We start from the raw sequence: 27,123 nt of genomic DNA on the forward strand, positions 1-27,123 counted from the left end.
AACTGAAAGTCTGAGTGTACAAATATAGAGTAATGAATGAAGTGAGAGAGAAGCAGTGCTGCGAACGCCGGCAGCTACCTTGCTAAACTCCGATGGCTCTGCCTTCGATCAGCCAAAACCCGCAACCGAGTGTATAAATACCTGAATCTGAACACAAGGTACAGAGAGTAAAGTGAGTACTCCAACTCAGTGAGTAACAAATGTAAATAAAGACTGAAGGCAAGAAATCACGTAAAGCATAAAAAGATGTTGTATAGAAGCAGTTCAAACCAGTAAGAGAGCAGTGAAGCTATAAAATCTCTTTAGAATATTTTGGCTCAGGTTCACTAGTACTACCACAACACAAGGCTGAGAACCCGTCTCATATCATAGGAACAAAACACACGAATCTAACCCGTAAGGCCATACCTCCACATAACTTCGCTGCGATGTGCGATCCTAACCAACACTGCTCCACGTGAACCACCTTAAGTCACATTGCTCGAAATCGACAACCACGCACAATTCAATGTCTGGAACCAAAGTAAATCATCATACCCACGATGAAGCAATTAACATATACCACACTAACCCGAAAGGACATAACCGATATGTCATTCACCGAGCGACACCCAATCACTCTTCCCGCTCGACTTCCACTATGAAACCCCAATAGAACCGCACTATATGTGCCCATAACCAACAAATCATAACATCTCGCAACACAGAAAGGTAGCTTATGGATCTCCCCAGATTAGTAATAAGCTCAATAACCGACAAATCAACACCTTTCTCAACAATACAATTCGGAGGCAACCAAGCCTACTCAAGTTAGAATACACATCCATATTGGCCTGCCAACGAACTCCTTATCAAGGAAATCCTAAAGCTGCTCCTTCCACCCCTTTAACTCTACTGGCGCCATACAATATAGTGCCCGACATCAAATCAATACCGAAATTAACAACCTTGCCCGATGACATGCCCAGCCATAAGAAACATATCCGAAAAATCCCTCACCACCGGAACTGAATCAATGGTAGAAGCCTCTACGCTGACATCCATGACGAAAGCCCAAATAAGAAAGACAATCCTTCCCAGCTGTCCGCTGGGTCTTCGAAATATAAAACCACTCCACTAGGACATAATCCGTCGAACCTCGCCACTCAATCCGTGACATTTTCCAGCATAGCCAACAGCGTCGCTTTAGCCCAATAGTCCAGAATGACGCCACACAGAGACAAACAATCTGAACCCAATATCACATCCAAATTCTAACATACCAAGCAACAAAATATCCGCTCGGGTCTCCAAATCCCGATAGTCACTAAACAGTGCCGATACATACGACTCACAACCACCACATAGCCTGAATATGAGAACTTCCCGTCTCCAACTCCATATGGTCCATTAATCAACATATTTGGTCCCAATCCCGCCGTCCGAATGCATACCACACCTCAAATACCTAATCATTCCACGAGAGATAATCTAGAATTCCTCTGTGCCACCGAGCAAATTCGAATATCAGCAGTCGATCTAACAAGAAAAATGTCACAATACTACCGAAGTATCATCAACTTAATCATATTGCCCTTTCTGAAACATATGCCCTCGTCAAATCACCCCAAATTATCAATACCATTTCCTTAATCATCCGAAGACCTTTTCTCTAATTATCTGAAGCTCGTTCCTCTAATTGTCTGAAACTACCCGCCGCCTAAGAGTTTGTGACCTTCCTTTCATAGCCGAACCGCAACCTTACACACGCAATTCTTAATCCTTCACAGCATACCGCAAAACCCGAACCATCCTAGGATAACCATGAGAACTTCATATCCATTCAAACCACAAGCAACTATGCATTCCACTAGCCAAGAACTTCCCATTGATCCCATCTGGAAGAGAACCACTATACATCCCATGTTCCTCACGCCAATCGGAAAAATATACCTCTCTAACTATGGTGGAAACCATCTAGAACTCCCCGAATTCCTTTTGCACAACACTAACTCATCAGGACTGAATCCTTCTAACTCAACCGAGCTACGCATGTCACTAAACCCAAAAGAATTTCCGCAAAACATCTGCAGAGACTCGTTACCTCGTAATCACCCAAGGAACTAATCATATCCTTACCATACCGATCTGGCCTACTACCACGCTATCCCATCTATCTGAGTTTCGCTCTGATCTACCGTTAGCTTGACACTTCTTCTTGCTACAACGCTACAATTCCTCAACCCAGACTCACCACGCAAGACCCAAGCACAAAACCACACCGTCCAAGACTCATAAGCCGCTGAATACTCTCTTAAACATTCCTAAAAGCACCACATTCAAAATACTTTACTCTAAGAAAACTTCCTGCGAATCTAAATCCGTTACCTTTACCTTCCTGATACGGATACATAGAATCCCATAATTAATATAGAAAATACCACAAGTATTGACATTTTCCAATGAGAACTCAATTTCTAACCACATATACAACCTTAAAATTCCCCATTTTACATGTAGAATCTTGAACACATTAGAACCATTCTCGAGAGTCACTCACTCTATTCAAATTGCAATTAGCCTGTCCAAACAAACATAACCACCCGTGCCTCAATAGCATTCCGACACTGCTGAGTGTAACCTCATCCTAGAACAACCAAGCCACTTCATGCTCTATTCACCGAGCATCCATTACCAACAACTCAAGACATTCCATGATTCTCATACCCTATGTAGCATAATATAACCTCTGTCAAAATTTTCCTTTACTCGAGCCATCCTCGGTCTCAATTTCCCCAAGCCATAACTGATTCACCCTAGCACCTATTTATAAGCTTGTGAAAACACAGATCATCTAGAATTTTAACTCTTCTACCAATCTCGCATTCCACTCTCGGAACAGTTACACCCATTCTCTAAGAGACCCAATTTAAATTGCAACACATATCTTTCACTCGCAAATGAGATTTTCTAACAGACACATAAGGATCGCACAACCTCAGAACACTTCGCAGGAGACAACCCACCTGCTTTGCCTCTAACTAACATTTCTGTATACCTTCCACCGTCATAAACTGTACGCAGTCACTAGGTCTTCCTGAGTCTGAACTCTTACCGCGACACGAAATTTACTTCACTCACAACTAGGAAACATGAAAAGATCCTTCACACGCCCATAACTCGGGGCTATACCTCGAATTAAAATGGAATTCTAGCACCTAATAGTTCTTCTATCCTCTAGCAGACCCTTCTCATCGCCTCCAAATCATATGGATACATCTCGCAGTACTAGTAATCTCATCACATAGTTATCCAACCGTCACTCCCACTAGTAGGGACACTACTGAACATATGAGTTCAAAAACTCTTATTCACACAATTAGCACCTCAGTGCTCAAGCTATAGGCAAATATCTGGCCTCAAGTCCTCCAGACTGGCCCAACATCAACTCATAGAGATCACATCTCGCCCCTCTATCAAGGAATCACAAGCCATCGAGGCACATCTGATACTGAGCGCTCATGTGCGCATACAAATGTGTGGAAGGAATTCAAGAGCTACTTTTCAAGCTGAATCAAGGATGCACGATTAGAATTCAAGAATATGAAGTTTTCCTAATGGTTCTACAGCCTCTCGAGGATAAATACAGACGTCTCTGTACCGATCCGCGAGACTCTACTAAACCTGCTCGTGACTCATGAAATCTATGTAACCTAGGCTCAGATACCAACTTATCATGACCCTAAACCCGGACCCGGTCGTGATGGCGCCTCTCATTAAGACAAGTGAAGCCAATTAAACCCAATTCATTTTTTAAACAGTTAAATAACATAAAAGCAGTCTGAAACATGATATAGCAATACTAAGTAGCGAATAATGCCAATAATGTGCGGAAGTACAACCCAACACAGCCCTAACCGGGGTGTCACAAGTCACAAGCATCTACTAAGGTATAAATATAACTGAAAGTCTAAGTGTACAAATACAGACAAATGAATGAAGAGAGAGAGAAGCAGTGTTACGAACGCCGGTAGCTACCTTGCTAAACTCCGATGACTCTATCTCTGATCAGCCAAAACCCGCTACCGGGAGTATAAATACCTAAAGCTGCACACAAGGTGCAAGGAGTAAAGTGAGTACTCCAACTCAGTGAGTAAAAAATGTAAATAAAGACTAAAGGCAAGAAATCACGTAAAGCATACCAAGATGTTGTATAAAAGCAGTTCAAACCAGTAAGAGAGCAGTGCAGCTGTAAAATCTCTTTAGAATATTTTGGCTCAGTTTAAACTTCTTTGAAAATGACTTTTCCAACAGTTACGCAAATGAATGCCAAAAATAGTTAGTACAGATAAGCACAGAAATCCGCCTCTCGGGCACAAATACCATAGTTTAACAGGTAAAATGACAAGTAAATTTGAAAGATAAACATATAAAGGTTCGCCCCTTGGGCACAATGTCAACAACTCTACCCCTCGGGCAATATCTCAGAACAATACCAGCCCCTCAGGCAATCACATAGAATGGTATCAGACCCTCGGGCAATCACATAGAACAATACCAGCCCCTCGGGCTATCACATAGAACAATATCAGCCCCTCGGGCTATGTCTCACATCACAATGGGTACCCGCACTCACTGGGGGTGTACAGACTCCAGGACGGGTCCCATACGGCCCAAGCGCAATATCAAGCCATCTCGTGGCATCAAATCTAGGCCCTCGGCCTCATATCAATCAAGCCACCTCGTGGTGTATATATCTCAGGCCCTCGGCCTCATAAACAATATCAATATGCCATTTCGTGGCATACATATCTCAGGCCCTAAGCCTCAATCAGTATCAGTGTTTCCTTACAACTAAGCCCTCGGCCTTACTCAGTCAAAAATACTCACAAGCCCCTCGGGAAATAGTAAAATAGTATTTCTCAGCCCAAAACATCATTTAAAATATCATTTAAGTCTCAAAATTGAGTAAAATTGGCTGAGTAGTAAAACAATGGAAAATAACGGAACTGAGTTGAAGTAATAAGTCAAACAGTGAGGAAATAGTAATAAAAATCCCCGAAGGGTCAAATAGTTGGCACGAAGCCCAAATATGGCAATCAGCCCAAAGTATGAGGAAAACAAACAAGTTTTAGTCAAATACGCGGTAAAATCATAAATCGGGACGGACCAAGTCATAATCCCCAATAGTGCACGACCCCACGCTCGTCATCAAGCGTGTGTATCACCTCAATATAGTACTACGATGTGCAATTCGGGGTTTCAAACCCTCAGGGCATCATTTACAATCATTACTCACCTCGAATCGGCTAAATCTCTAGCTCGCGACGCCTTTGCCCCTCAAATCGGCCACCACGCACGTCGAATCTATCCAAAATCAGAACGAATACGTCACAATATACTAAGGGAACAAAGCCCAAGCGAAAACAATCAACAAAGGGCGCGATTCTCGAAATTACCAAAACCCGAGCCCCGGGACCACATCTCGGAATCGGGTAAAATTTACATTTTTAGAATCCTCATACCCTCACGAGTCTAACCATACCAAAAATATCCAATTCTGGTACCATTTGGTCCTTCAAATCATCATTTTATATTTTTGGAAGATTCCACAACTTTTCTTCTTAAATTCCATCCCAAATCACGAATTAAATGATGAATTCAATGATAGATTCATGTATTCTAGCCAAATCTAAGTTAGAATCACTTACCCCGATGAATTTCTTGAAAAACCTTTGAAAAATCGCCAAACTCCGAGCTCTCTAGGTCAAAATATTAAATAAAAACCACAACCTCGTATTTATAGAGTACCCCATAGATTTTCACGTCTGCGGACCGCACAAAAATGACCGTGGTCCGCACAAAACTAGTGCGGTCCGCACAAAAACGACTGCGGCCGCACAGGTTTTTATCTGCAGTAATAGACTTTAGTATTTTGGCCATAACTTTTGCTACAGATGTCCAAATTGCAATATCTTTACCTTTCTGGAAACCCGACATGAAGGGCTACAATATTTGTTTTTGAATCATCTCAAAATGCCTTGTAGATCAAAAGATATGAGCTTCCGAAATAGGACCAGTGAAATGTTCCCCACCGCGGCCGCACTGCATTTTTTGCGGTCCGCACAGCACCTACCGCGGCCGCACTTCATTTTGTGCGGACCGCGCTGGTGGGTTCCGAGGCCTATAACCCTTCTGGACCTGCTACAACTATGATTTTCGGCCTAAAATATCCCGGAACCTCCGGAACTTCAAACCAATTGTACCAACACATCCCATGACATCGTTCAAACTTGTTCAAAACTTTGGAATACTCACAACAACATCGAATCACCAATATCACATCGGATTCAATCCTAAGAATTTCAAGAACTTCCATACACTTTTGATCAAAAGGTCTATCAAATCTCGTCCGAATGACCTAAAATATTGCACACATGCCACAAATGACACAACGGAGCTACTGCAACTTCCGGACCTTTATATCAAAATCTCACCTGTCAACCGAAAAACGCCGAAATCTCAATTTCGCCAATTTAAGCCTAAACCTTCCACGGACCTCCAAAATGCATTTCGATCATGCTCCTAAGTCCTAAATCACCTAACGGAGCTAACCCAGCCATAAAAATTCCGATTCGAGATCATATACAAACAAGTCAAATCTTGGTCAAACCTTTCGAATTTCAAGCATCAACTGAGAACTGTTTTTTTCCAAATTTATTCTGATTATCATATAAACCAAAACCGACGATTTACATAAGTCATATTACATTACACGGGGCAAGTCATACTCGAGAACTGACGAGCGAAATGCAAAATCTTGAAACAACCGGTCGGGTCGTTACATCCTCCCCCACTTAAACATATGTTCATCCTCGAATATGCCCAGAGTTGTTCCAAAAGCCAATCAATTGCTGAATAACCTTACCATGCATATACCCGAGGGTGATCCCATGTCACCCTATCTCATATAGGTCCCATAACACATTGTAACTGAAATTTCACAATCCACTCTAGCCCATAAACCGTAGAACCACATTTCCACTTCTAAAATCATCAATACGATCAGAATCTCACATTTATACTGTGAATAAGCCCGAACTAGATGTAGTAACCCATACCTGCAATATCGGATGCTATTTCATGATAAACCACATAACTCAAACGCTTGTATCGATAACTTCTATTCACAGCAACTGCTCACAACAACCGAATACCGGTCGAAAACCTCTTATCAACTAAAATCTCATTCCAACACTTTCATATACTTCCACTGATAAATAAACCACACAGTAAGCCATAACTATTTCTCATATCAACCATTCATGAAGCCACTTCTCCTTTGGCAAATACCACGGCAAATTTTTGAGCCAAAGCTCGGTATTATCCTTCCAACATGCTGAAATCGAATCCGTTCGTATTTATTAATGATCCCCAATGATCTCCTCTAATCCAACACGTTACTCTGGTGACATGACACATCCATACTGGCCTAAGCCATAACTTGCACAATACACGCACCAATACGTAACAGTTCGAACATACTCAAATCATGAAAATGACTCAAATGAAAGAGTTGTGCCTCAGGTTCACCAGTACCACCACAATACAAGGCTGAGAACCCGTCTCATATCATAGGAACAGAACACACGAATCTAACCCGCAAGGTCATACCTCCACATAAATTCGCTGCGATGTGCGATCCTATCCAACACTGCTACACATGAACCACCTTAAGTCACATTGCTCGAAATCGACAACCACGCACAATTCAATGTCTGGAACCAAAGCATATTATCATACCCACGATGAAGCAATGAACATACACCACACTAACCCGAAAGGACATAATCGATATTCCATTCACCGAGCAACACCCAATCACTCTTCCCGCTCGACTTCCACTATGAAACCCCAATAGAACCGCACCATATGTGCCCATAACCAACAAATCATAACATCTCGCAACACAGAAAGGTAACTTATGGATCTCCCCAGATTAGTAATAAGCTCAATAACCGACGAATCAACACCTTTCTCAACAATACAATTCGGAGGCAACCAAGCCTACTCAAGTTAGAATACGCATCCATATTGGCCTGCCAACGAACTCCTTATCAAGGAAATCCTGAAGCTGCTCCTTCCACCCCTTTAACTCTGCCGGTGCCATACGATACGGTGCCCGACATCAAATCAATACCGAAATCAACAACCTTGCCCGATGACATGCCCCACCACAAGAAACATATCCGAAAAATCCCTCACCACCGGAACTGAATCAATGGTAGAAGCCTCTACACTGACATCCATCACGAAAGCCCAAATAAGAAAGACAATCCTTCCCAGTCGTCTGCTGGGTCTTCGAAATATAAAACCACTCCACTAGGACATAATCCGTCGAACCTCGCCACACAATCCGTGACATTTTCCAGCATAGCCAACAGTGTCGCCTTAGTGCAATAGTCCAGAATGACACCACATAGAGACAAACAATCTGAACCCAATATCACATCCAAAATCTAACATACCAAGCAACAAAAGTTTCGCTTGGGTCTCCAAATCCCGATAGTCACTAAACAGTGCCGATACATACGACTCACAACCACCACATAGCCTGAATATGAGAACTTCCCATCTCCAACTCCATATGGTCCATGAATCAACATATTTGGTCCCAATCCAGCTATCCGAATGCATACCACACCTCAAATACTTAATCATTCCACGAGATATAATCTAGAATTCCTTTGTGCCACCGAGCAAATTCGAATATCAACAGTCGATCTAACAAGAAAAATGCTGCAATACTACCGAAGTATCATCAACTTAATCACATTGCCCTTGCTGAAACATATGCCCTCGTCAAATCACCCCAAATTATCAATACCATTTCCTTAATCATTCGAAGACCCTTTCTCTAATTATCTGAAGCTCGTTCCTCTAATTGTCTGAAACTGCCCGCCGCCTAAGAGTTTGTGACCTTCCTTTCAGAGTCGAACCTCAACCTTACACACGTGATTCTCAATCCTTCACAACATACCGCATAACCCAAACCATCCTAGGATAACCATGAGAACTTCATATCCCTTTCGAACCACAAGCAACTATGCATTCCACTAGTCAAGAACTTCCCATTGATCCCATCTGGAAGAGAACCACTATACATCCCATGCTCCTTATGCCAATAGGAGAAATATACCTCTCTAACTGTGGTGGAAACCATCTAGAACTCCCCGGATTCCTTTTGCACAACACTAATTCATTAGGACTGAATCCTTCTAACTCAACCGAGTTACGCATGTCACTATAACCCAAAAGAATTGCCGCGAAACACCAGCAGAGACTCGTTACCTCGTAATCACCCAAGGAACTAATCATATCCTTACCATACTGATCTGGCCTACTACCACGTTATCCCATCTATCTGAGTTTCCCTCTGATCTACCGTCAGCTTGACACTTCTTCTTGCTACAATGCCAAAATTCCTCAACCCAGACTCACCACGCAAGACCCAAGCACAAAACCACATCGTCCATGACTCATAAGCCGCTGAATACTCTCTTAAATATTCCTAAAAGCACCACATTCAAAATGCTTTACTTTGAGAAAACTTCCTGCGAATCTAAATCCGTTACCTTTACCTTCTTGATACGGATACATAGAATCCCATAATTAATATAGAAAATACCACAAGTCTTGACATCTTCCAATGAAAACTCAGTTTCTAACCACATATACAACTTTAAAATTCCCCATTTACATGTAGAATCTTGAACACATTAGCACCATTCTCGAGAGTCATTCACTCTATTCAAATTGCAATTAGCCTGACCAAACAAACAGAACCATCCATGCCTCAATAGCACTCCGACACCGCTGAGTGTAACCTCATCCTAGAACAACCAAGCCACTTCCTGCTCTATGCACCGAGCATCCATTACCAACAACTCAAGACATTCCGTGATTCTCATACCCTATGTAGCATAATATAATCTCTGTCAAAATTTTCCTTTACTCGAGCCATCCTCAGTCTCAATTTCCGCAAGCCATAACTGATTCACCCTAGCACCTAACCGTGCAATCGCCTAATCAATAGCAGACTCCCCCACTTGGCTCGAAGCCATAGATCAACACACACTTAATAACTCATAATGATTATACTCTATTGATGCCATAATACCATAGTGAGATTAAATTCAAATCTTTTATAAGTTTGTGGAAACACATATCATCTAAAATTTTAACTCTTCTGCAAATCTCGCATTCCACTCTCGGAACAGTTACACCCACTCTCTAAGCGACCCAATTTAAATTGCAACACATATCTTTCACTCGCAAATGAGATCTTCTAACAGATACATAAGGATTGCACAACCTCAGAACACTTCGTAGGAGACAACCCACCTATTTTGCCTCTAACTAACATTTCTGTATACCTTCCACCGTCATAAACTGTACGCAGTCACTTAGTCTTCCTGAGTCTGAACTCTTACCGCAACATGAAATTTACTTCACTCACAACTAGGAAACATGAAAAGATCTTTCACACGCCCATAACTCGGGGCTATACCTCGAATTAAAATGGAATTCTAGCACCTAATAGTTCTTCTATCCTCTAGTAGACCCTTCTCGTCGCCTCCAAATCATATGGATACATCTCACAGTACTAGCAATCTCATTACATAGTTATCCAATTATCACTCCCACTAGTAGGGACACTACCGAACATATGAGTTCAAAAACTCTTGTTCACACAATTAACACCTCGGTGCTCAAGCTATAGGCAAAGATCTGGCCTCAAGTTCTCTAGACTGGCCCAACATCAAGTCATAGAGATCACATATCACGCCTTGATCAGGGAATCACAAACTATCGAGGCACATCTGATACTGAGGGCTCATGCGCGCATACGAATGCGTGGAAGGAATTCAAGAGTTACTTTTCAAGCTGAATCAAAGACACATGATTAGAATTCAAGAATGTGAAGTTTTCCTAAAGGTTCTGCAGCTTCTCGAGGATAAATACAGATGTCTCCGTATCGATCCGCAAGACTCTACTAAACTTGCTCATGACTCGTGAGACCTATGTAACCTAAGCTCACATACCAACTTGTCACGGCCCTAAACCCGGACCTGGTCATGATGGTGCCTCTCATGAAGACAAGGCCAGCCAATTAAACCCAATTCACTTTTTAAACAGTTAAATAACATAAAAGCAGTCTAAAACATGATATAGCAATACTAAGTAGCGAATAATGCCAATAATGTACAGAACTACAACCCAACATAGCCCTAACCGGGGTACCACAAGTCACGAGCATCTACTAGGGTATAAATACAATTGAAAGTCTGAGTGTATAAATACAGACTAATGAATGAAGAAAGAGATAAGCAGTGTTGCGAACGTCGGCAGCTATCTTACTAAACTTCGATGACTCTGCCTTCGATCAGCCAAAACCCGCTACCAGGTGTATAAATACCTGAATCTACATACAAGGTGCAGGGAGTAAAGTGAGTACTCCAACTCAGTGAGTAAAAAATGTAAATAAAGACTGAAGGCAAGAAATCACGAAAAGCATACCAAGATGTTGTATAGAAGTAGTTCAAACCAGTAAGAGAGCAGTGAAGCTATAAAATCTCTTTAGAATATTTTGGCTCAGTTTAAACTTCTTTGAAAATGACTTTTCCAACAGTTACGCAAATGAATGCCAAAAACAGTTAGTGCAGATAAGCACAGAAATCTGCCTCTCGGGCACAAATACCATAGTTTAACAAGTAAAATGACAAGTAAATTTGAAAGATAAACATATAAAGGTTCACCCCTCGGGCACAATGTCAACAACTCTCCCCCTCGGGCAATATCTCAAAACAATACCAGCCCCTCGGGCAATCACATAGAACGGTATCAGCCCCTCGGGCAATCACATAGAACAATATCAACCCCTCGGGCTATCACATAGAACAATATAAGCCCCTCGGGCTATGTCTCACATCACAATGGGTACCCACGCTCACTAGGGGTGTACAGACTCCGGGGGGCCCCTTACGGCCCAAACGCAATATCAAGCCATCTCGTGGTATCAAATCTAGGCCCTCGGCCTCATATCAATCAAGCCACCTCGTAGCGTATATATCTCAGGCCCTCGGCCTCATAAACAATATCAACAAGACACCTCGTGGCGTACATATCTCAGGCCCTCGGCCTCAATCAATATCAGTGTTTCCTTACAACTAGGCCCTCGGCCTTACTCAGTCAAAAATACTCATAAGCCCCACGGGCAATCATAAAACAGTATTTCTCAGCCCAAAACATCATTTAAAATATCATTTAAGTCTCAAAATTGAGTAAAATTGGCTGAGTAGTAAAACAGTGGAAAATAACGGGACTGAGTTCAAGTAATAAGTCAAACAGTGAGGAAATGGTAATAAAAATCCCCAAAGGGTCAAATAGTTGGCACGAATCCCAAATATGGCTTCATTCACTGCTCTCATAATTTTGTCATAAACCGACTTTTGTTCAACTGTCAAATTCATTAATAATTGTTGATGTTCCTCTAACAGAGAACGACGATTATAATGCAATTCATCATGGATTAACCTATTGTTATGGTCAACTTCTTCCTCATTGTAAAGAGGTCTTGGCATTGTTGGAAAATCATAAAAATTTCTTCCACAGCTTTTCAAAACTTTTTCCAACTTTTGTAAACAACGATTTTTCAATTCATCATCTGTTAGCTCTGCCTCTGAAACAATAAAAAAGAATTATTGAATTTAAATAACAATAATATAAAAAATATATTACATGATTTTGCAAATAAGGTACATTTAATTTAGCTTTTTAGTTAGGTTAGTTGCTTATAATAATGATTTACACAACAAAGAACTTATGAATGCTATGTCGTGAAACTCCATATTATCTTAAACATAAAGGTCATAAATTAAAGAATATCAATTATAAAGAATTAAGTGCAAACATATATGATAAGAGCAAGATTGCTGGAATCATTTTTTCGCTAGAATTTGTGTAGATTAGTTTCTTCTTTATAAGTATATATTTTTATAATATACAGTTGAATAATCTATTTATATTCTCATATGCATACTTAAATTATGTAAAAAAAATCATAACTGAAAATATAAGTTTGAACATACCTGGATTAGCCAGTAATACTCTTTCCTCATGGAGGATATCTTCTGATAATAATTGTTATGTTGCTTGCCAAACATTTTCTGGTCGTGACATCGAATTCGATAACAACAACATAGAAAATAATTGCCTAAGATACGATGGCATACCCTAGCTACTTGCCTTCTTTATGCAATCCACATATTCTTTGTCATCATCAATTAAACCAAGTGCAAAACATGCTTCTCTAAATGTATTATGATCATGATTGTTGATTCTTTTAAGATCTTCATAACATTTTGGACCTTTAATGACATTCAACAACAACCTGAGGTAGTATAGCTCGCCAGTTCCAGGCGGAACAAAGAAAATCCTTCCAATTGAAAATGCAAAAGTTTTTCTTTTCTCCCATCTTTTCAACTTTGGTTTCCACACAAACTTAAGGGGAAATTCTGCGTAAGTTAGTTCTCTTGCTTCAGAAGATGTTTTATTTGTCTCAAACCAACTTAAAAACATCGATTCCCTTACAGTGGGTCTACTGGCAACTTCATCAATCGGATTATCATCAGAGAATATGACATGTTGTTCATTTGGAAGATGAAATGATAGTCTTTCCACAGAAGGTTGTCTATAGTAAATAGGAAACTTGAATATTCTCCAAGCAGCTTCGCAAGGTGATATGTATCGACAATCATAGTACGTATTAATTTCATCAACAACCGATGAACCCTCCTCTTGCACACTTCTAGAAAAAGCGGCGGTAGCACGATCATTTCCTTTGTTAACATATTTAAATAAGTACTTAATTGATCTCGATTGATTGCACCACTCCACATTGATGTGAGCACCATATTTCAATAATAAGAAACGATTGTGTGGCACCACATACCTGTTGTCCAGTCAATACCATCCTTATTGATAGTTCTTCCATCATCTCTTCTCTTATAAATAGGATAACCATCTTCATCAATTGTGGTGGACTCAGTAAACCTTTTTGGAAAATGCTTTGTACATCTCCCATTCTGCATGCAAGGGGAAGATTTTCTGGCAGAACCACATGGGCCGTGCATCATGAAACTTTTCACGGCCCTATAATAATGAGGATCAACTGTTTCATCTGGAATTTCTGTTGTTATTATTTGATCAATATCACCAACAGTTGGATATTTGTTATGCTCATGAAGAAAGAGCAATATATGAGCATGAGGCAAACCTCGCTTTTGGAACTCAATTGTATAAATCACTGCATGAAGAAGCAAAATGAATTTATAGGATAAATAAATAGTTTTTAATCTATATTGAAAAATTACTCCATGCAAAATCAGGCATATTGTTTAAATTATAACTTCAAAAGTTTATATTCATACCTGATTTTACTGCTCCAAACACTTTATTGTCTCGCAAGTCCTTTATCAAACGATCCAATTTGATTTTAAATACCCTACTTAAGATGTCTGGACGATCCTCAGGATTTAAGCCCCTGCTCGTTACATGTCTCAGAATCTCGGGCCACTTCGGATTGCAAGTGAAAGTGATAAAAAGATCAGGGTTTCCAGCCCATTTGCATATCGCCATAGCATCTTGATAATTTTGAAGCATATATCGTGCACCACCTGTGAAGCTTGACGGTAGAATAATTCTCTTCCCTGGAGATGAAGGAGTAGTTTCTCCATGCAAAACGGCTTCTTCTAATCCTTTATACATCGCAACTCTCAATTGTTTTTGATGAGTCCTATAATACTTCAATCGACCAGATTCAATCATTGTATATGCATCAACTAAGAATTGCTGAAATAATCCAGGTATGTTCAAACTTATATTTTCAGTTATGATTTTTTTTACATAATTTCAGTATGCATATGAGAATATAAATAGATTATTCAACTGTATATTATAAAAATATATACTTATAAAGAGGAAACTAATCTACACAAATTCTAGCGAAAAAATGATTCCAGCAATCTTGCTCTTATCATATATGTTTGCACTTAATTCTTTATAATTGATATTCAAGATACAAAATTCAAAATAGAAAGTCAGAAGTTCCAACAATTGTATCTGCAAGAAGATTATTTCAGCAATTCTTAGTTGATGCATATACAATGATTGAATCTGGTCGATTGAAGTATTATAGGACTCATCAAAAACAATTGAGAGTTGCGATGTATAAAGGATTAAAAGAAGCCGTTTTGCATGGAGAAACTACTCCTTCATCTCAAGGGAAGAGAATTATTCTACCGTCAAGCTTCACAGGTGGTGCACGATATGTGCTTCAAAATTATTAAGATGCTATGGCGATATGCAAATGGGATGGATACCCTGATCTTTTTATCACTTTCACTTGCAATCCGAAGTGGCCCGAGATTCTAAGACATGTAACGAGCAGGGGCTTAAATCCTGAGGATCGTCCAGACATCTTAAGTAGGGTATTTAAAATCAAATTGGATCGTTTGATAAAGGACTTGCGAGACAATAAAGTGTTTGGAGCAGTAAAATCAGGTTTGAATATAAACTTTTGAAGTTATAATTTAAACAATATGCCTGATTTTGCATGGAATAATTTTTCAATATAGATTAAAAACTATTTATTTATCCTATAAATTCATTTTGCTTCTTCATGCAGTGATTTATACAATTGAGTTCCAAAAGCGAGGGTTGCCTCATGCTCATATATTGCTCTTTCTTCATGAGCATAACAAATATCCAACTGTTGGTGATATTGATCAAATAATAACAGCAGAAATTCCAGATGAAACAGTTGATCCTCATTATTATAGGGCCGTGAAAAGTTTCATGATGCACGGCCCATGTGGTTCTGCCAGAAAATCTTCCCCTTGCATGCAGAATGGGAGATGTACAAAGCATTTTCCAAAAAGGTTTACTGAGTCCACCACAATTGATGAAGATGGTTATCCTATTTATAAGAGAAGGGATAATGGAAGAACTATCAAGAAGGATGGTATTGACTTGGACAACAGGTATGTGGTGCCGCACAATCGTTTCTTATTATTGAAATATGATGCTCATATCAATGTGGAGTGGTGCAATCAATCGAGATCAATTAAGTACTTATTTAAATATGTTAACAAAGGAAATGATCGTGCTACCACCGCTTTTTCTATAAGTGTGCAAGAGGAGGGTTCATCGGTTGTTGATGAAATTAATATGTACTATGATTGTCGATACATATCACCTTGCGAAGCTACTTGGAGAATATTCAAGTTTCCTATTCACTATAGACAACCTTTTGTGGAAAGACTATCATTTCATCTTCCAAGTGAACAACATGTCATATTCTCTGATGATGATCCGATTGATGAAGTTGCCAGTAGACCTACTGTAAGGGAATCGATGTTTTTAAGTTGGTTTGAGACAAATAAAACATCTTCTGAAGCAAGAGAACTAACTTACGCAGAATTTCCCCTTAAGTTTGTGTGGAAACCAAAGTTGAAAAGATGGGAGAAAAGAAAAACTTCTGCATTTTCAATTGGAAGGATTTTCTTTGTTCCGCCTGGAACTGGCGATCTATACTACCTCAGGTTGTTGTTGAATGTCATTAAAGGTCCAAAATGTTATGAAAATCTTAAAAGAATCAACAATCATGATCATAATACATTTAGAGAAGCATGTTTTGCACTTGGTTTAATTGATGATGACAAAGAATATGTGGATTGCATAAAGGAGGCAAGTAGCTGGGGTATGCCATCGTATCTTAGGCAATTATTTTCTATGTTGTTGTTATCGAATTCGATGTCACGACCAGAAAATGTTTGGCAAGCAACATGGCAATTATTATCAGAAGATATCCTCCATGAAGAAAGAGTCTTACTGGCTAATCCAGGTATGTTCAAACTTATATTTTCAGTTATGATTTTTTTTACATAATTTCAGTATGCATATGAGAATATAAATAGATTATTCAATTGTATATTCTAAAAATATATACTTATAAAGAGGAAACTAATCTACACAAATTCTAGCGAAAAAATGATTCCAGCAATCTTGCTCTTATCATATATGTTTGCACTTAATTCTTTATAATTGATATTCTTTAATTTATGACCTTTATGTTTAAGATAATATGGAGTTTCACGACATAGCATTCATAAGTTCTTTGTTGTGTAAATCATTATTATAAGCAACTAACCTAACTAAAAAGCTAAATTAAATGTACCTTATTTGCAAAATCATGTAATATTTTTTTTATATTATTGTTATTTAAATTCAATAATTCTTTTTGTTGTTTCAGAGGCAGAGCTAACAGATGATGAATTGAAAAATCGTTGTTTACAAAAGTTGGAAAAAGTTTTGAAAAGTTGTGGAAGAAGTTTTCATGATTTTCCAACAATGCAAAGACCTCTTTACAATGAGGAAGAAGTTGACCATAACAATAGGTTAATCCATGATGAATTGCGTTATAATCGTCGTTCTCTGTTAGAGGAACATCAATAATTATTAATGAATTTGACAGTTGAACAAAAGTCGGTTTATGATAAAATTATGAGAGCAGTGAATGAAGCCAAAGGTGGATTCTTCTTTTTGTATGGTTATGAAGCCAAAGGTGGATTCAGCCCAAAGCATGATGAAAGCAAACAAGTTTCAGTCAAATACGCGGTAAAATCATCAATCGGGATGGACCAAGTCACAATCCCCAATAGTGCACGACCCAACGCTCGTCATCAAGCATGTGCCTCACCTCAATATAGCACTACGATGTCCAATTCGAGGTTTCAAACCCTCAGGGCATCATTTACAATCATTACTCACCTCGAACCGGCTAAATCTCTAGCTCGCGACGCCTTTGCCCCTCAAATCGGCCTCCACGCGCGTCGAATCTCTCCAAAATCAGAACGAATACGTCACAATATGCTAAGGGAACAAAGCCCAAGTGAAAACAATCAACAAAGGGCACGATTCCCAAAATTACCAAAATCCGAGCCCCGGGCCCACGTCTCAGAATCGGGTAAAATTTACATTTTCAGAATCCTCATACCTCACGAGTCTAACCATACCAAAATTATCCAATTTCGGTACCATTTGGTCCTTCAAATCATTATTTTATATTTTGAAAGATTCCACAACTTTTCTTCCCAAATTCCATCCCAAATCACGAATTAAATTATGAATTCAATGATAGATTCATGTATTCTAGCCAAATCTGAGTTAGAATCACTTACCCCGATGAATTTTTTGAAAAACCTTTGAAAAATCGCCAAAATCCGAGCTCTCTAGGTCAAAAAATTAAATAAAACCCAAAACCTCATATTTATAGAGTACCCCACAGATTTCTACCTCTGCGGACCGCACAAAAAATCGTGGTTCGCACAAAACCAGTGTGGTCCGCACAAAAACGACTGCGGCCAATCAGTGAAGTATTCCCCACCGCGGCCGCACTGTATTTTTTACGGTTCGCACAGCACCTACCGCGGCCGCACTTCGTTTTGTGCGGACCGCGCTGGTGAGTTCCGAGGCCTGCAACCCTTCTGGACCTGCTACAGCTATGATTTTTGGCCTAAAACATCCCGAAACCTACCCGGAACCTCCGGAACTTCAAACCAATTGTACCAACACATCCCATGACATCGTTCAAACTTGTTCAAAACTTCGGAATGCTCACAACAACATCGAATCACCAATATCACATCGGATTCAAGCCTAAGTCAAGAACTTCCAAATTACACCTTTGATCAAAAAGTCTATCAAATCTCGTCCGAATGACCTGAAATTTTGCACACATGCCACAAATGACACAACGGAGCTACTGCAACTTCCGGAATTCATTCCAACCTCTATATCAAAATCTCACCTATCAACCGGAAAACACCGAAATCTCAATTTCGCCAATTTAAGCCTAAACCTTCCATGGACCTCCAAAATGCATTCCGATCACGCTCCTAAGTCCCAAATCACCTAACGGAGCTAACCCAACCATAAAAATTTCGATCCGAGATCATATACAAATAAGTCAAATCTTGGTCAAACCTTTCGAATTTCAAGCTTCAGCTGAGAACTGTTTTTTTCCAAATTTATTCTGATTATCCTGAAAACCAAAATCAACGATTTACATAAGTCATATTACATTACACAGGGCAAGTCATGCCCGAGAACTGGCGAGCGAAATGCAAAAGCTCAAAACGATCGGTTGGGTCGTTACACCAGTATTAAATACTGGAGATTATGATTTAACAATATATACCTCCAGTGTAATATACAGGAAACAAATATATTAAATTATTTAATTCAAGTAAATTGTTCAAGATACCAAGTTTTCACTATTTTCATTTCTCCTTTATAATATATTGGCTTATATCCCTTCATAAGTAACATTTCCAGCATATTTTATAGAGAGTAACCAAAATTAGTCAAATTTAGCGTAAAACATTCTGGAATTTCAAGTCCAGTATCAAATACTGGACATTATGGTTTAAAAATATATACCTCCAGTGTAATATACATGAAACAAAATATTAAATTATTTAATTCCAGTAAATTGTACTAGATACCAAGTTTTCACTATTTTCAACTTCTCCTTTATAATATATTAGCTTATATGCCTTCATAAGCAACATTTCCAGCATAATTTATAGTGAGTAAGCAAAATTAGAATGAAACAAAACTCAACTACATTATAATATTCTTCCAGTATATTATATTGAAAGATAAACATTCATATGACAGACTTTCAGTATAATATAGTAGACAAAAATATAAATAAAATTTGACAAGAACTGGAGAAATCTAAAATGTGGATGAATCAAGAAATAAGAATACAACATTACAACATAAAACTTATAACATAATGACAAAATTACAAGAAATAAGACAAACTAATGAACAGAGAAAAAAATCGTAAAAGTTAAAATACAACAAATATTTAAACCCTAACGGTACGGAAATCAAAATTAAACCTAAAGAACCATTAATAACAACAAAAATTCAAACACATTATCGTAAAAAATAAAACTTTCCCTAATTTTGAAGAAAATTAGACGAAAGGCACACAAGATTCGAAGAAAAGTGCTCTCTAAAGAAAGCGAAATCCGTACAATTGTTGTAAAAACAAAGAGAACGGCGATAAAAAGTAACTAAACAGTATGTTAGAAAGGTCAAGGGCAATTATGTTATTTACCAATATATTTTAAATTAAAATGGCTAGAAATCGATTACATGTGGATCGGTGGCTATTTTTCGATAGCCACAAGTAAAACTGGCCACGCCATACAATTTTAACATCTTTACTAGCCCACTAAAGGATAATTGTAAATAAAGTGAAAGAGTGAGCATTTCTAAGTTCCTTTTGATATGGGACAACTCCCTTTTGATATACCAACATTACACTATCGTGTGTCACATTCAATTCCTTGCATTTGTTGTCAAAGTGGCATTTTTAAGTTCTAACTCCGGATCCACAAATAATAAATTTAGTTACTATCATAGGAGTCTTATTGTTATATTCATTCTGAGGTTGTTTTACAATTACAAAAAAATTCTACCGACATTTTCAACGGTCTCAGTCTTGTATGTTTAATGAAGTACCCAGAAATAGGGGTTAAGACTTATAAGATTTTGCAAGACAGAGTTTTATGGAGCAAAGATTGGCAGTAAACCACAGAATGGTCAAAAATCAATGCCTTGCCCATTTTTCTCTTTATACACGGTGTGTTTTTTTGGACCTTAGGCCATTTTATTGGACGGAAGCTCCCCTTTTTCGTATGAGTTTAGTCTTACGCTATTAGGTCATTTCAAAAATAATTACATGTGCTATTTACTGTAATTAGGTCATATTTCATATCTCTTATACTGCTGTTATTGTATTATGCATTTTTATGGTACTAATATATCGGCTCCTGTTGCTTTTTGAGCCGAGGGTCTCCTGGAAATAGCCTCTCTATCCTTCGGGGTAGGGGTAAGGTCTGCATATATATTATCATCCCCAGACCCCACTTGTGGGATTATACTGGGTCGTTGTTATTGTTGTTGTTGTTGTTGTTGTGCTATTCACTGTAATTATATTTTCGAAAGGTAATTATTCATAGAAGTACAGAATATTTAGTAACCTAAAACAACAACAACAACAACCCAGTATAATCCCACTTAGTGGGGTCTGGGGAGAGTAGTGTGTACGCAGACCTTACCCTTACCCTAAGGTAGAGAGACTGTTTCCAAATAGACCTCCGGCATCCTTCCCTCCAAGCCTAAAAGATAAAGACAAATAATATTCTAGAGCATTTTAAATAATACTGGCATTGTAAATTTTCATGGCAATGTCAGTAAATACAAATTAAATCCTTTTAGGATATGTTGCTACTACTACTTTTTTTGCCTTTTGTGGAAAAGACATATTATTGCCCCTACACTCTAAAATAGAAATACCTTTCCAGTTATGATTGGCTACTTACATCAAATTCAATCCCTATTCTTCCAAAAAAATCTCATGTATTTGAACTTTCAAAAATATCACATCCCCAATTCCTTATTTAAGGACATACCCCCCCCCCCCCCACACACACACACAAAAAAAAAAAATCAGGGTCATTTTCATCATCTTTTATTCTGTTGTCACTACCAAACTTTTGTTGAGTCTACATTGAAAAACTTTGGCATCTTCTCAAATTGCCATAATGGAGAGAAAAGCAATGATTAGCTTTTAAATTGTATATATAAGAAAAGTGTCTTAATTATGTCATAAGATTCAATTTTCATGCCAGTGACAATACACTCATATGCATTAAACACAGTGAACTTTCTAAATAACCTCACTGTTTTATTGCAGCTTTCTTTTGATTCTGATTTATTTAGAGGACGAATATGAGCATAATTCCAAGAACTAAGGCTTTTTATTTTTTTAAAAAGAGCATACTAATTCAATTCAGCAGTTCTTGTTAGCTCATTTTGGCTGAATAAGCCACTTTAGTAATCTAGAAAATGTCTTTTCAAGTAGTGGCTATAATATAACCTAATTAATTAATGATGTCTTTTGTTATTTTATTTATATTTGGTAATGGCCATCAAAAAGAAGAAAAAGGTAACCATGCGTTTCTCCTTTTTAAAACCTTTTCTTATTTCAGCTTTTGGATTGTTCCTTGATGTCCACTCAAGTCTTGAATTTTTGAGCACCAGCAGTTGGAACTTTGACATCACGGATTACATTTTTGGGAAAGAAAAATGGGGAACTCTCCTTCTAACTTCATATTATATTCCATGCATCTTCTACCTTTTTAACTTTTTTCTTTTGTTTTTATTTTTTTCTCTTAGTGACCTGTAGGGTATCCTTGGAGCAACGGTAAAGTTGTCTTCGTGTGACCTATAGATCATGAATTCGAGCCGTAGAAACAGCCATGTATTAATGCTTGCATTAGGATATGTTGTCTATATCACACCCTCTGGGGTCCGGCCCTTCCTCGGTAAAGTTCGTGAACGCGGGATGCCTTGTGCGCCGGGCTGCCCTTTGAGCCGATGGGTTTATCGGAAACAACCTCTCTACCTCTCCAAGTAGAGATAAAATCTGTGTACACACTACTTTCCTCAGACTCCACTTGTGAAACTATACTGGATATGTTTTTATTGTTCTCTTAGTGAGATACGCCTTGGTATAAGGTGAAGGGAAAGATGGTGACAATTACTTACTGAATGCAAGATTATAATTCTATAGGTGAGTTATCACTCAATTAATTTTTATTTTAAATTCCTTGTTTTTTTTGGGGGGGTCTTTTTCTTGAGGTGGAAGAGCTTCGATGAGTGAAGAAAGTTACTTCTGCCATAAGCTACCAACGATCAAATCTATGTATCTTAAGTTTCTCTAATTTTGAACGTGAAAAATGGGCAAGCCAACAACAGGATATATAGTGGAATTTGAACAACGAGAATTCAATTTTAATTTTGCTAGGAATAATTAATACAACATTCAAATTATTCAAAGAGCGTATTTTATTTAATTTCATTTTTGCATGTATATATATCGTTATTCACTATATGTATGCAATCAGTCCATGTGTGTCGGGTCGGAAAGCAATAGCGAGACCAAAGTGAAGTCAGTCAAACAATCAAAATGTGGAGTCTAAGAATTGACCACAACTTTAAATAAAAAGAGAGATTAGACCTTTATTTCTTTTTTATATTTTCGTATGATTTAAATCATAATGATGCATGGATCTTTCACTTGTTCACACGTGATTTTGAATATAATTTTGTGTGTAACAAGTTGGCTACATTGATAAAATCTGAATTTCCGGCAAAAAACGAAAAAAAAATTACTTGCTTAAGGTCTTAATCATACATGGGCCGTCCTTGAGATTTTTGCCATTAATTCGGGAGAAATTCAAAAATAACCAGATTTACAACTGGTCGTTCAAAAATAGTCCAGTTTTAAAAGTAATCGAAATTTAGCTACTTTTTACGTAAAGATAAATTTGACGAAAACACTGTTCAAAACCCGAAAAATACGCCAGTATATTATACTAGAGTTCCATGATAAGTATGTTGGAACTCCAGCATAATATGATGGAGTTTCAACATAAGTACACTAGAACTCCAGCATAATATATTGGAGTTCCAGCAAGTATAATTGTACAGTATAATATACTGGAGTTTAGTGCACCGGTGCTCCAGTCTCCAGTATATTATACTGGAGTCAGCAAATACCGGTCCAGCATAATATGCTGGAGTTCATACACAGGTGCACCGAAGTCCAATATATTATGCTGGACCTGTCTCTGTTACAGCAAAATAGTGGCTATTTTTCATTGACTTCGTAAATACTGGCTATTTTTGAATGACCAGTCCGAAAACTGGCTATACCGTGCTATTTTTACCATTAATTCTGTGGAATTAGATGGAACTGTGGGAGATTTAGTTTACGAATTAGTTAGTCGTTTATAAGTTAGTGCCAAATCATGGTCAAGTATAAGTCAGCAGAATAGCACGCCAATTATAATATATTCCATAAATTAGTTAACAAGTAAGTTTCATTTTATTCTAATTTATCAACAAAATGCTCGCTGCATTTCATGATATAAGGCGTAATTAAAAATGCAACAAATCTAAAATAAGTATAATATATGATGAAAAATAAGAAAAAAAAAATATATATGTCGCGTCCCAAAAGATAGGGGTATCAATGGTTCGGTTCGACCGGTTATTTTATAAAATTTGTACCATACCAATTTTTCGGTTATTCTATTATATATAACCAAAATTAGACATTTCCAAACCATCCCAATCATGTCGGTTTCTATTCGGTATCGGTACGGTTCGGTTAATTTTCGGTATTTTTTAAATATCGTGTAAAATTTACCAGTAGAAGTAGAATGCAATAGAATATACGTTCTTTTATAGGACTTAGCAAAACTCTCTACACATTCTTTCTGTTTAAAGGGTGATGAATTAAAAAAAAACATGAAAGATGGCTAGAATATAGATCCATCAACTATTCTACAGCAACGTAAAAAACCAAGTAAAAGCAAAGAAAATATAAATCACACGAGTGGAAAGATATTAACCAAGCTGGGACTCAAGAATAAAGTTTTTAGAAGATTAAATATTCAAAAAGATAAATCTAAATTGTATGAAAGGAAACATATTCAATACATTGTATTTTGCTAATAATAATAGCTAGAATGCTTTGTGTCTTGCTAATACAGATATTTGAAATAACTTAGTTTAAGTAGAAGTAGCATAATAGGTTTTAGGAATTAGTATTTTGAGTTTAATTACTTGTTGGCTCGTAACCGTTTTCATAATTTCAAGGCCCAAAGAAAAATTTAATGCTTTATTATTTATAAACTTACTATATAAATATATTTTCCACATATAAAATTTACTCAGTACAGTTTGGTATTTTTTGGTTTATTTTTATAAAATAAAAAATCTACCTTAATTATCGGTACGGTTATAGATTTATATAAAAATCTACGATTTTTTTAAAAGAAACCTAAAAATCGGTTTGGTGCGGTACGGTTCGGTCGGTTTTCAACACCCCTACCAAAAGACCCACTCATGCAGTTGCATTACACTAATCTATCTATAATTAAAAGTAGAAAAAAAAAACAATCTCATTAAGCCAAGTAGCATAATTACAAAAAGCCAAGTGGCATTGTAAGATAAAATAAACCACCTTTCTAACTAAAAATATTTTGAATTTTAAATTTTTAATTAATTGGTTATTATATTTGAATTAATAAACATAAATATCTTATGATTATATATAAAAAAAAAATATTAAAAAAAATAATTCGAATGAACAATTTCTTTGTTACTATATGATGTATATCCTTTGAGTTTGTATAGATTTTATTATATTTTTGCACACCGTATTAAACAATAAAATATAATTAATATTAAAATAATATGACATGGAATTAGATACCTAGGCGGTATGATTTGAAAATCTTCACCTGATTTGATAATTTTTTCTATTAATTAAGTCAACTCATTAATCACAATCAATGCATGGTTACATTGATTTTTATCAATACCCACGTATTTTTCCTATTAAAAGAATTTGTATACATTAATTATAGATTGTTTGCCAAGTTGGAGAAATCAACTTATTTTGAGAAGTGTTTTTGAAAAAAGTACTTTTGGATAGAATTAGTTTGTGTTTGGCTTATTACTCTGAAAAACACTTTTGAGCAATAATTTGTATTTGGCGAAACTTTTCAGAAAGTGTTCTCAAGTATCAAATTACGAATCAGGACATGAATAGATTTACTTAATAATTAATATTATAAGTAAATAAATAATCTCAAAATTTTGTTATTACAGGAAATAATTAAATATTTTCATTTTATTTAAGTAAAATATGAAAATAAAATTAAAAAGTACTTAATTCTTTTAATATAAATTAAATATATTAAATTCATTCAACAAATATAAAAGCATTCACCCCTAAAGTCATTATATATTAGAAAGCTATCCTAAAAATAAGAAGAAATACTTATACATTAATATCCTAAGTATTAGATTTAACGGTTATTTTGATATATACTATATTTTGTTAAGAGTATTTTAGGTAAGAAGAAAAGTCAAAACTGTTTCTGCTTCTGCTTTTGGAAAGAAGCTACTTTTTTCTGCTTCTCTGAAACTGCTTCTACTTCTTCCCAAAAGCACTTTTTCCCCACCTCCCCAAAAAAAGCTTCGCCAAACACCTCAAGTTAGGAAAAAAAAAACACTTTTGCCGTCTTAAGAAAGTTGATCAAACAGGCTATTAGTCACTCTTCTTTTGTTTAATATTTTGATTTGGAAATTTGGAGGATGTTTAAGAGTTAAGACAATAAGGATAAACTTGAAGGATCCACTCGTGCGGACATGTCAGTGTCTACTAGTCTGTAATTTCCAAAACGAAGTTAGCTAGTGAAAATGATGTAAAACCATCGTAAATTAATTTTTATCTGCTTAAACAAATACTAATTTTATGAAAGGAACTAACAACCCTAACCACTATTGAAATAAATATATCTTTCCTTTGACCAATTTCCGTCCACGTATCCATCAAGAGAAATCCAACTTTATTTAACATATCCAATTAAAAAAAAATGTCAAGTCAGGTCATGGATTTTTTAAAATTTTGTATTAATTATTATAACATATTGCTGAACCATTTTCTTCTTGTTTCTCACTATTATTGAACAGAAGACTTGGTTTAACCTTTTCTTGATGTTACTTAGAACTTACTCTAGAAGACAATCAAACATTTGCTTTGAATGAGGTTTTATTTTATTTTTCCCTTTCTTTCAAATGTTTTTGTTTGAACATTCAACCAACTAATTAATCAAACAAAATGGCTGTCTTTTTGACATACTTTTTGGCCTTTATGTCATATGCCCAATGCAGGGTTTTTATTGTATTTGTCACTTGTGAGTGTTCCTAATTTTTATGGATATATATATATATTAATGTTTAGGAAGAAAACTAGGTAAATATTAATGTTTCTCAAGAAATAATAGCTACGCTTTTGGCTAAGAAAGGCCAGGACGAAAAATGAATTAAGAAGAAATACTCAAAAAATAATTTAGTTGAGGA

At 37.0% G+C, this 27,123-nt stretch overlaps 2 protein-coding genes across 2 annotated transcripts; one reads left to right on the forward strand and one right to left on the reverse strand.

Annotated features, from left to right (window-relative positions):
* Positions 1 to 9,382: 9,382 nt before the first annotated feature.
* Positions 9,383 to 14,868, reverse strand: LOC104242543 (uncharacterized). Its single transcript, XM_070170591.1, has 5 exons — positions 14,472 to 14,868; positions 13,994 to 14,347; positions 13,284 to 13,880; positions 12,486 to 12,721; positions 9,383 to 9,550 (listed from the first exon to the last, which is right to left on the reverse strand). Exons 1-5 carry the CDS (start codon positions 14,866 to 14,868, stop codon positions 9,383 to 9,385), a joined length of 1,752 nt encoding a protein of 583 aa, XP_070026692.1.
* Positions 14,869 to 15,395: 527 nt separating this feature from the next.
* LOC104242542 (uncharacterized) lies at positions 15,396 to 17,556 on the forward strand. The gene is made up of 3 exons (XM_070170592.1): positions 15,396 to 15,603; positions 15,728 to 16,945; positions 17,354 to 17,556. Exons 1-3 carry the CDS (start codon positions 15,396 to 15,398, stop codon positions 17,554 to 17,556), a joined length of 1,629 nt encoding a protein of 542 aa, XP_070026693.1.
* The last annotated feature ends 9,567 nt before the right edge of the window (positions 17,557 to 27,123 follow it).

The sequence above is a fragment of the Nicotiana sylvestris genome, chromosome 3, assembly GCF_000393655.2.
Source record: "Nicotiana sylvestris chromosome 3, ASM39365v2, whole genome shotgun sequence".
Classification (NCBI taxonomy): domain Eukaryota; kingdom Viridiplantae; phylum Streptophyta; class Magnoliopsida; order Solanales; family Solanaceae; genus Nicotiana; species Nicotiana sylvestris.

Coding starts and splice junctions, on each gene's coding strand:
- LOC104242542 (XM_070170592.1), top strand. CDS start 15,396: ATGGCGATATGCAAATGGGATGGATACCCTGATCTTTTTATCACTTTC. Junction 15,604..15,727: donor GTTTGGAGCAGTAAAATCAG/GTTTGAATATAA, acceptor TTCTTCATGCAG/TGATTTATACAATTGAGTTC. Junction 16,946..17,353: donor AGTCTTACTGGCTAATCCAG/GTATGTTCAAAC, acceptor TTGTTGTTTCAG/AGGCAGAGCTAACAGATGAT.
- LOC104242543 (XM_070170591.1), bottom strand. CDS start 14,868: ATGATTGAATCTGGTCGATTGAAGTATTATAGGACTCATCAAAAACAA. Junction 14,348..14,471: donor GTTTGGAGCAGTAAAATCAG/GTATGAATATAA, acceptor TTCTTCATGCAG/TGATTTATACAATTGAGTTC. Junction 13,881..13,993: donor TGGTATTGACTGGACAACAG/GTATGTGGTGCC, acceptor ATGTTAACAAAG/GAAATGATCGTGCTACCGCC.